At 38.8% G+C, this 11,967-nt stretch overlaps 1 protein-coding gene across 1 annotated transcript; it reads left to right on the forward strand.

Annotated features, from left to right (window-relative positions):
- Nucleotides 1-3,308: 3,308 nt before the first annotated feature.
- Nucleotides 3,309-6,198, forward strand: LOC107293475 (proto-oncogene Mas-like). The gene is made up of 3 exons (XM_015822626.1): nt 3,309-3,336; nt 4,023-4,083; nt 5,199-6,198. The coding sequence occupies exons 1-3, from the start codon at nt 3,309-3,311 to the stop codon at nt 6,196-6,198; spliced, it is 1,089 nt and encodes a 362-aa protein (XP_015678112.1).
- Nucleotides 6,199-11,967: the final 5,769 nt, after the last annotated feature.

The following is an 11,967-nucleotide window of genomic DNA, read 5'->3' on the forward strand; positions in this document are numbered from 1 at the left end:
TTTTGGATTTATATCCCGCCCTTCTCCCGTAGGACTCAGGGCGGCTGACAATCTATTTAAAATACATACAAAACAATACAAATTTAAAATTAATTAAAAGGAATATTTAAATATTTGTCAAATTTTAAAATATAATTAAAACCCCCCTAAAAATTACCCTAGGCCAGTCCTGCAAGCTGGAATAACCAAGTCTTGAGGGAATCCAGACAACATGCTGTTTGCTAAATACTAAAGAAAGTTATCTTATACAAATTAATAAAATATACATAAAAATATTCATCCATGATGGTTAATGGGATAAGGGAAAGTTATCAAGGATTTACCACATGTGGTGGGCTGTACATTATCACAGGAGGGAGGGGTTATGGGAAGTCACCCCCCACCCAGAGAAAGAAATATTTTTGGAAATATTTAAAAGGCAGAATATATTTCCCTAAAGGATTTTAAAAGCAGAAATAAACCCCGCCCCCAAGTCTCTCTGTCCCAAATAGAAACCAAGTTTGCAGAATTTCAGATGTGATAATCTTGTCAGAAAGACTGGAGTCAGGAAACTGGGATTAGGAACAAAGATCCCTAGAATCAACAACCCCTCACACCAAAAATCTAAAAGTCATCAACCCCAGCCCCAGGGAAACAGGATATGACGTTTGAGACATAATAGGATTAGCCCACTACCATCAGAATACAAGAAAGGCACACTCGGACTCAGGTCAAAGTTCATGCCACAGGAACAACTCCAAACAAAAGGCTCCAGAGGATATAAAAACCCACTCCCTACATGTGCTCACTCTCTTTTCTTCCAGGGCAATCTTCTTGTCTGGCTCTCCTCTTCAATAAACTGTAAACTTCTTTCTAAAGCAGTTGCTATGTTGTTTATTCCCGGCTTGGACTGAACCATGATGAAGACTTTTCCTTCAACAGGGTTTTTGCCAAGAAGTAAAAGGCACATCGACCAAGAATCCTTGGAATGAAGGAAGAAGCACAGAGTGGACCCTCCTGCAGCCTTTCACAGAGTATATAAAATAGATATGCATATTGTGCTTTAGTCTGGCAAGATTCCTGTCAATGAGTGAGCAACAATAAAGAAACTGATGTGAGTAAACCTCTGTGTCATTCTTGGTTCCTTGCTCCTGACATCACATTTTTTAAGAGGATGTCAAAGGAAAGTAGAAAGAAAGAGACCCACCAGTATCTCCCCCATAGGCCATGGGGACCTACTGCTCCCTTCAGGAATCATCTCCTTCCAGGCGAAAAAAAAAAAAGTCCTTCAAGGTTTTGTCCGTTTGGTTGAACCAACCAGAACAAAGACTGCATTTGGTTAAATACATATCCTCACCAGCAAGATTGGCACACAGGACTAAACAGTCAAAATGGTGGAAGCCTACACTGTTTCTTGGCACATTAGCTTAACAAGCCACTCAGAGTCACCTTAATGCAGATATAGGCAGCATACAAACTTAATAAATAATAAAAGGAAATTGCTGTCACAGTTAACAAGTGTGACTCTAAGTTGCTCTTCCTTTAAGTGACCTGGATTACAGGAATTTGAGGTCAAGTTTTGGTACCTCTTGGTTGATTCTTCTTTAAGATATGATCATATCGTTAATCACTTCTTTTGCACACTGTGTGCAAAAACACTTGAAGCTGCGAAATTCAGAGAAGAGCATCAGACAAGTTATTCTTATTTCGCTCAGTAAGTTTGCAACTTGGTCCAGCTCAGTTCCTCTTTCTGACTGTAACCGCATCAAGTGCCAACTAACAGGATTCACTGGAAAAAGATCTCATCCTTAGATTCCCAAAGAGACCAGCTGGTTCCATCAGGAGATTCTTCCCATCATCACCAGGTATGTCTGCAGTAAAGGCAGAGTTTGTGTTGGGGTAATTTATTATCTGCAAAATGTTCCTTTTTGAGACCAGGGTAGGACTAGGAGCCCATTAGTATGGGGTCAGCTAATCCAGCAGGGTCTTCTGCCCCATGACAGAACTCAATTTAGCAGCAATATTTTTTCCAGTACGGTATAATAACAGTCTTCTCATCGCTGACTTCAGTAAATCTTAATAAGTATAGAATCAAGATCATGTGAAGTGTTAATACCACTTTACAATGTCTTGGTAAGGCCACACTTGGAATACTGCATCCAGTTTTGGTCAACTCGATGTAAAAAAGATGTTGAGACTCTAGAAAGAGTACAGAGAAGAGCAAGGAAGATGATTAGAGGACTGGAGGCTAAAACATATAAGGAAGGGTTGCTGGAATTGGGTATGTCTAGTTTAATGAAGACAAGACAAGGAGGGACATGATGGCTGTGTTCCAATATCTCAGTGGCTGCCCCAAAGAAGAGAGAGTCAAGCTGTTCTCCAAAGAAACTGGAGGCAGGACAAGAAGCAACGGATGGAAACTAATCAAGGAGAGAAGAAACTTAGAACTAAGGAGAAACTTCCTGACAGTTAGAACAATTAACAAGTGGAACAACCTGCCTCCAGAAGCTGTGAATGCTCCAACACTGGAGGCTTTTAAGAAGAGATTGGACAGCCATTTGTCTAAAATGTATAGGGTTTCTTGCCTGAACAGTGGTTGGATTAGATGACCTCCAAGGTCCCTTCCAACTATTGTTGTTGTTGTTGTTGTTGAAGAGCCGTGGTGGAGCAGTGGTTAGAATGCAGTAGTACAGGTTAATTCTGCCAACTGCCAGCAGTTCGCTTCTCACCGACTCAAGGTTGACTCACCTTTCCATCCTTCCAAGGTTGGTAAAATGAGGACCTAGATTGTTGGGGGCAATAGGCTGACTCTGTTCACCACAAAATGTTTGGAGCATTTTGTTTTAGAGCAAAATTTGAAGATAAGGAAATCTGTTCATTCAGCTGCTCCCAGCTAATAACTAAGATCCATAAAAAAAAGTTTAACCCTTTTAACCTGTGAGTTATTTCATCAGGTCATCTCTACAGAGCGCTATTGCTATTGCTAATTTTTTCTAATCTCATACCATTAATTGTTAGCTGCTATCTTTCTGGGAAAAAAATCTTATTTTTTAAAATTCCCTTTTAATGGTTGTTGGTCTTCTGGTCTTTTGATTCCTTTGGTTTTGAACTGTAAATAAATTTTATTGCTTGATTGAAAGGTAGGAAAGGCTACACTTGTTTTGTGTGAATGGCAAACTGACAATGGCTTTGAATTCCCCAAGAACAAAATTCCTTTCAGCCATTTTGACGGTCAGAAATTTCTTTTCTTTTAATAATTGTATTTCCCCAGGTTGTCCACCTTATCCACGGATTTGAACTGTTCTAAGCAAGCAAACACTTTTTGCATAATGGAGGAGCAATTTAATTACTCAAGAGGTATGAACAGCATGAAAACTATATTATGTAACACATTTCCTTTCCTTTGTGATAACTGATAACTACTGACAATGAAAACCTCAAGGGGTCAATTTGATTTGTGAGCTTATTCCAGAATTGAGACTCTAGGAGCCAATCATGAGTTGGGAATTTCATTGGCATGTTGAAAACATTCAGTGGGTGCATTCACAAAATGGCTTCTGATGGAATTATTCATATAGTATGCCTTACGGAGAATTTAAGAATATCAACACACTGATACCTGTCACTTCCTACAGGCAACATCCACCTGGAATTGTCCTTTGGAAGGACACAAGGGATGAAATCAACTTCTTTGTTCTTCTTTAGTTAGGAAAAAAAAAAGATTAGATGCCCAGAAGCATTTCTAAAAATGAAGGAATAATAAGAGTGGGGAAATACTTTCCATTTTAAATGAGCACTTTTAAAATTATTTTGAGTTAATTATCAGGTTAAATAATTAGAGGATCACAAAGACTGATTATTGGCTAATAGCTATCTAGGCAACAATGGGGGGGAAATCTATTGGGGATTATTTTATTCATACATTCGGAGATTCCCATTCAGAAAGAAACAAATCAATGTGGATGAAGTTTATAAAGCACATTAGCATTTTTCTGCCTGCTGTTATTGATCAAAATAATGATTTACTATTATTGCTTCCTTAGGTGATACATCAGTCCCAATAAGACAAAGAAACTTCCCTGATGTTTGGCAGAGATACCACTGGTAAGTGTATTATGATACAAAACATTTTATTTTCAGGAATGGAGTTAGCCATCCAGTAGTTTCATGATATTCCGAAAGGAGAATTGCTTTGTTGCTCAGCCCATTTGTGACTGATGGAACAGGATGCCTTTCTTTTGAAGGGAATCTTCCGTGGTGGAGGTTGCTCAACTCTCCATGTAATCTCTCCACATAATCATGAGAGCATTTCAGCTTTGTTGGTCTTTGTTGAAATCCATGGGACTTTCTTGATTTTAGGACAAGTCTCACATATGCTGTCCACCTATACGCCCACAACCTTTTTCCTTTGCTTGGGAAAAAGGCCATCAGCTCATGATCTCCAGAACCTTTGATTATAACTTTCTCTAACCTACAGTCAGTAGACATCTGCCATAAGGAGGACATGTGCTACTTGTTGCCCTCGTTTCCTCCAACCGACAGATGGAGTTTAAAATTGTCTTGAGTTTTTGAGTACCAAAGTAAACACCTTTTGTCTAATAAAGTATAGCTATTAGAGTTAACAAACTCTGACTTGAAATTGACCTTAATCAATTACACACTGAAAGCTAACTGCTGGTACTAGCATGTTCCTCTCAAAGTGCATTTCAAAGTGCATTGTGTGCCTGTTTGCACACTTGTAATCCCTTACTCTCTAAAGCAGGGGTCCCCAACGCCTGGTCCGTGGCCACAGCTTGCCACAAACCGGGCCACGTAAACAAACCTGTTCAAATACCAGGTAACCCTACTCTGCCCTCAGCCACAATGGCTAATAAAGGGAATTGGTGCCAGTTGTCCTGAAATGCCCTTTGAAGGATTTTGCATAGAAGCTTGGGTCACGATTGGGTGTAGCAATTCTCCAACCTTGCAACAAACATTAATTTTAGGGATGTAATTACCATCAGGCAGTCAAAAAGCAGATACGTGTTGATATGTGTAAGTAAGAAAATGTGTGTCTGTGCATGTGTTTGTGTGTCTGCCTGTGTGTTTGTGTGTGTGTGAATGTTTGTGTATATGTGTGTGTATGTGCATTTGTGTGTGTGTATGTATGTATGTACAGTATATAAGTATGTATTTCTCTAACAAAGACTGATTCTCTTTCTGTCTCTTTTTGTTATTAGGATCATTAATATGGATGAAATTTCTGGGAGTGGTTCTGAAATGACCAACTTTCCTTCCAATACTACTACAATTGCTCTAAATATTTCTGAAATGCCAGAATTTTTTTCTTCACCTTATGCTCAGATGTTCGATAATTTAACACGAAATCTTATCAGTGGGTTCATTGCCCTTATTTGCATTTTAGGCCTGGTGGGAAATGGAAAGACCATTTATCTCCTGGCCTTTTCCATTAAGAGAAATTCTTTCACCACCTACATCCTGAATCTCTCCATCGCTGATTTTGGGGTCCTCGCATCCCTCATCACAGCAGCTACATTTCTGGCAGTCTTAACTCTGAGTCAAAGAACACACGTTGTTGATACCATTTTCTTCCTACTTTTTGAGTTCTTTTTCTTCACCTATTCTGCTAGCCAGTTTCTGCTGATGGCCATCAGCCTGGACAGGTGTGTGGCTGTCCTCTTCCCACTCTGGCATCGCTGCCATCGTCCTCCATATTTGTCCACTCTGGTTTGTGGCCTCATCTGGATCCTCTCCTTCCTGCTCTCTGCTGTGCACTTCATTCTCCACCAGACCAGAAACAAAAGAAGTTCGCCTTTCCTTTATCAGCTGATTGTGAATGGTTTACTTTGTACGCCTATCATGGTTGTGTCCACTGTTACCCTCTGGATTCACATGAGATCTAAATCACAACGCAATCAAAGGAAGTTGCTCTCCACCATCTTGCTGGCTCTCCTCTTCTTCCTTCTCTTTTCTCTCCCAATGAATGTCTTTTATGTCATTGAATATTTTGATACCTATAACCTCCTCCTGATGACCATTGGGATAGGATGTGCCTCTCTCAACAGCAGCATCAACCCTCTCCTTTATTTCTTTGTTGGGAGGAAGCAGAGAGGAAAGGACCAGCCCAGAACATCATACAAGGTTGCTCTGCAAAGAGTCTTCAAGGATGAGAAGGGCAGCCCAGAAGAGCAGCAAACCATGAAGGAAGTCCAGTTGTGAAGGGTCATAAATATTGTATATAAAATATTTGAAGCTACAGGGTTATTTGGGACATAAAACATGCTTTCCTTAAGAATATACTGAATGGATACAATTTACTGAGCAAAGTACTTAAAAACAAAGTACTTAAAAACAAAGTATTACTGAATGAATTTTTTTAAAATGTGTAATTTATTTTATGCATTTTTCTTTGTGACCTGCACATTTATATACATATAATGGAGATGAAAGATAAGGGGAAAGTCTGCCATAGAGGTTACGGTTTCTTGAAATGAAATGTGTCATTTTTGATGCTGAAATATTTCAGACACAATATCATTCAATTATATTTTAAAATAAGATTTCATTATTAATAACCATTACTTAGTGGCTTTCTTTCTGGACTAAAGATATATCACTTCTTTCATTGTAAGACTCCCTTCCTGCTAATCTTTTATAGGCATTTCAAGTCCTTATTTGTAGGTGGCACCAACCTCACCTGGCAAAGTTCTAGAATAGAAGGACATTAGTAGACCTTCCTTCTCATTCCCAAACCTCATCTGGGTTTATATTCTGTAATTCTGTATATATGGCTACTTTTGTTTGTGTATTTCTATATACAGTATGATAGATATATGATAGATAGATAGATAGATAGATAGATAGATAGATAGATAGATAGATAGATAGATAGATAGATAGGGAGGGAGGGAGGGAGAGAGGGAGAGAGAGAGAGAAAGAGAGAGAGAGAGAGATAATGATGATATAATGATAATAGATGAGATAGAGATGTAAATAACTAGATAATAGAAATAGAAATAGAAATAGATAATAGTTTTTCAAAATATTTTTTCACTTTATGTATTTTACAATTTTTTCAGTTTTTGTTTGCATTCTACCCTTTTTATGCTGGTCTATGACCAAAATAAATATTTCATTTGATTTGTGTCCTTATTTGTAGGTGGCACCAACCTCACCTGGCAAAGTTCTAGAATAGAAGGACCTTAGTAGACCTTCCTTCTCATTCCCAAACATCATCTGGGTTTGTATTCTGTAATTCTGTATATATGGCTACTTTTGGAACAGAGGTTTTTTTAAAGGTTTCTTTCTGTGTGTGTGCTTTTGTGTATTTCTGTAGATCAATGATAGATAGATAGATAGATAGATAGATAGATAGATAGATAGATAGATAGATAGATAGATAGATAGATAGATAGATAGATAGATGACAGAGAGGTAGAGATGGAGATAGATGATAGATAGAAAGATAGATAGAAAGATAGATAGATAGAAAGATAGAAAGATAGAAAGATAGATAGATAGATAGATAGATAGATAGATAGATAGATAGATAGATAGATAGATAGACAGACAGACAGACAGACAGACAGACAGACAGACAGACAGACAGACAGACAGACAGACAGACAGACAGACAGATAGATAGATAGATAGATGACAGAGAGGTAGAGATGGAGATAGATGATAGATGATAGATAGATAGATAGATAGATAGATAGATAGATAGATAGATAGATAGATAGATAGATAGATAGATAGATAGATAGATAGATAGATAGATAGATAGATAGATAGATACATGTGGTGATATAATGATGATAGATGAGAGAGAGATATGTAGGTAGCTAGGCTGAAATAGAAATAGAAATGATAGAAATGATAGTAGTTTTTCAAAATATTTTTCCACATTATGTATTTTATAATTTTTCAGCTTTTGTTTGAAGTGGTCTATAACCAAGATAAATATTTCATTTGATGTGTGTTATGGAATTGGAGGAATGTTTGCAGGAGGGAAGGCCTATTTCTCAAGGATCTAAAAGGCAAATCAGTCCTTGAATCATTGGTATGCAGAAAGAGGCTCAGAAGGGATCCTCTCTAAAACATTCTTAGGATTTATCTGATAAATATGCTGAGTGTGCTTTACTCTGGCAAGATTCCTGTCTATTGGCAAACAGCAATAAAGAAACTATTCTTAGAAACTTGTTGTATTGTTCTTGATTTCCTGCCCTTGACCATTTGATAGTTATACCAGCAGCTGCATCAAGAATTATTTTCTTTTCTGAAGTCTACATACAGAGGGAAAGGATTGCCATCTTGAAAACAGCTCTTGGCACTGAAGGTCACCTGTGTGGTAGTGGAACCTGGAGCTGCCCCCGCTACTGTCATTGTGCAATGTGTCCAAAAGAACATAGATGGAAGTGAGATGGGTGGGGTGAATGAGTCTTACCTGGGAATCCCTCGATTTAATGACTTGAGCGATCATTTAACAATTGCAACTGGAACTGCTGGGATTCATGTTGCTGAACAAGGAGACACAAGGTGCCTCATTTAATTATGACTATGACTTACGACTGCAATTCTAGAACACTAGAGCAACACACCAGGGCAGGGCATGAAATAGTTGTTTCCAACACAAAAACTGGACTGGTCAGTACTCTCTCTTAAATCAGACTGCAGCAACTTGTTTCAATTAAGGGAGTTGATCTCTGCTTGGCAAGGAGTCTCATTGAGCTTCTTTCCTTTGCTCTCTGCTCTAATCCCGGAGGCCCAGGGTTTGGATGCCATATTTCACTATCTGATCTTAATAATAATAATAAAGTTGGAAGGGACCTTGGAGGTCATCTAGTCCAACCCCCTGCTCAGGCAGGAAACCCTATACCATTTCAGACAAATGACTGTCCAGTCTCTTCTTAAAAACTTCCAGTGTTGGAGCATTCACCACTTCTGGAGGCAAGTTGTTCCACTGGTTAATTGTTCTCACTGTCAGGAAGTTTCTCCTTAGTTCTAGGTTGCTTCTCTCCTTGATTAGTTTCTATTTCTAAAAAGCTTCTGGTGATTCCTGTCTTGGTGCCTCCTGGGGCTGAAATTCTGCTGGTTCATGTGGTGCAGTTTCTTTAGGGTCAGAGTCCAACCCTTGGTGTAAGGCAGTGATTGTTCAAACCTATACACAAGAATCTTGTCAAATCCAAATCAGAGCCAGATAAGCATCAACGGAATTCAAGGTGAGCTGAATATGGATCATTTTGGGGGACATAACAACTGTAGGCTGATTATTTACTTAACTCTCCCTCTCCACCAGTTTTGCCTGTTCTTCTCCTACATTTTCATGCATTTTAATATTCATCCATTATGGTTAATGGGATAAGGGGGACGTTATCACATATGTATCACATGTGTTGGGATGTACATTATCACAGGAGGGAGGGGGTCTTTGCGAAGGAGTAATAGGCACATCAACCAAGAATCCTTGGAATGAAGGAAGAGGCACAGAGTGGACCCTCCTGCAGCCTTTCACTGAGTATATATAATAGGTATGTATATTGTGCTCTAGTCTGGCAAGATTCCTGTCAATGGGTGAGCAACAATAAAGAAACTGCTCTGAGTAAACCTCTGTGTCTTTCTTGGTTCCTTGCTCCTGACACTACCTTGTTTTTAAGAGAATGTCAAAGGAAAGTAGAAAGAAAGAGACCCACCAGTATCTTCCCCATAGGCCATGGGGACCTATTGCTCCCTTCAGAAATCTTCTCCTTCCGGACACACAAACAAAAAAGTCCTTCCAGGTTTTGTCTGTTTGGTTGAACCAACCAGAAGAAAGACTGCATTTGGTTAAATATATATCCTCACCAGTAAGATTGGCACAGAGGACTAAATGATCAAAATGGTGGAAGCCTACATTGTTTCTTGCAGCATTAGCTTAACAAGCCACTCAGAGTCACCTTAATGGAGATATAGGCAGCATACAAACTTAATAAATAATAAAAGGAAATTGCTGTCACAGTTAACAATGGCTGCCATAAGATGCTTTTCCTCTAAGTGGCTCGTTTCCAGGAATTTGAGATCCATGTTAATCTGCATCTCAGGCTGGTACATTTTGGTTGATTCTTCTTTAAGATATGACTATATCGTTAACTGCTTCTTTTGCATGCTTTCTGCAAAGTTACAAAATTCAGAGAAGAACATCAGACAAGTTATTCTTATTTCTCTCAAAAATTTTGCAACTTGGTCCAGCTCAGATCCTCTTTCTGACTGTAACTGCATCAAGTGCCAACTAACGGGATTCACTGGAAAAAGATCTCATCCTTAGATTCCCAAAGAGACCAGCTGGTTCCATCTGGAGATTTTTCCCATCATCACCAGGTATGTCTGCAGTAAAGGCAGAGTTTGTGTTGGGGTTATTTATTATCTGCAAAATGTTCCTTTTTGAGACCAGGGTAGGACTAGGAGTTCATTAGTATGGGGTCAGCTAATCCAGAAGAGGCTTCTGCCGCTTAATGGAACTCAATTTAGCAGCAATATTTTTTCCAGTACGGTATGATAACAATCTTCTCATATCTGACTTCAGTCAATCTTAATAAGTATAGAATCAAGATCATGTGAAGTGTTAATACCACTTTACAATGCCTTGGTAAGGCCACACTTGGAATACTGCATCCAGTTTTGGTCGCCACGATGTAAAAAAGATGTTGAAACTCTAGAAAGAGTACAGAGAAGAGCAACAAAGACGATTAGGGGACTGGAGGCTAAAAGATATAAGGAACGGTTGCTGGAATTGGGTATGTCTAGTTGAATGAAGAGAAGGACGAGGGGTGACAGGATAGCAGAGTTCCAATATCTCAGGGGCTTCCCCAAAGAAGAGGAAGTCAAGCTATTCTCCAAAGCTCCTGAAGGCAAGACAAGAAGAAACGGATGGAAACTAATCAAGGAGAGAAGCAACCTAGAACTAAGGAGAAACTTCCTGACAGTTAGAACAATTAATCAGTGGAACAACCTGCCTCCAGAAGCTGTGAATGCAACACTGGAGGCTTTTAAGAAGAGACTGGACAGTCTTTTGTCTGGAATGGTATAGGGTTTCCTGCCTGAGCAAGGGGTTTGACTAGGTGACCTCCAAGGTCCTTCCAACTATTATTATTATTATTAATATTAGTATTGTTGTTGTTGTTGTTGTTATTGAAGAGCCGTGGTGGAGCAGTGGTTAGAATGCAGTAGTACAGATTAATTCTGCCAACTGCCAGCAGTTCGAGTCTCACTGACTCGAGGTTGACTCAGCTTTCTATCTTTCCTAGGTCAGTAAAATGAGGACCTAGATTTTGGGGGGCAATAGGCTGACTATGTACACTACTTAGAGAAGGCTGTAAAGTGCTATGAAGTGGTATACACGTCTAAGTGCTAATTGCTATAAAATAGCTAGGAACATCGAAACATTTTAAACAGTGTTTGCAGCATTTTGATTTAGAGCAAAATTTGAAGATGAGGAAATCTATTCATTCAGTTGCTCCCAGCTAATAAGTAAGATCCATAAAAAAAGTTTAACTCTTTTAACCTGTGAGTTAATTCATCAGGTCATCTCTACAGAGCGCTATTGCTATTGCTAATTTTTTCTAATCTCATACCACTAATTGTTAGCAGCTATCTTTCCGGAAAAAAAATCTTATTTTTTAAAATTCCCTTTTAATGGTTGTTGGTCTTCTGGTCTTTTGATTCCTTTGGTTTTGAACTGTAACTAAATTTTATTGCTTGATTGAAAGGTAGGAAGGGCTACACTCGTTTTGTACGAATGGAAAACCGACAATTGCTTTGAATTCCCCAAAAATACAATTCCTTTCAACCATTTTGACGGTCAGAAATTTATTTTCTTTTAATAATTGTATTTTCCCTTCCATTACAGTGCTCAAGGTTGTCCACCTTATCCACGGATTTGAACTGTTCTAAGCAAGCAAACACTTTTTGCACAATGGAGGAGCAATTTGATTACTCAGGAGGTATGAACAG

The sequence above is a fragment of the Protobothrops mucrosquamatus genome, unplaced genomic scaffold (genome assembly GCF_001527695.2).
Source record: "Protobothrops mucrosquamatus isolate PMUCROS unplaced genomic scaffold, P.Mucros_1.0 scaffold1631, whole genome shotgun sequence".
Classification (NCBI taxonomy): domain Eukaryota; kingdom Metazoa; phylum Chordata; class Lepidosauria; order Squamata; family Viperidae; genus Protobothrops; species Protobothrops mucrosquamatus.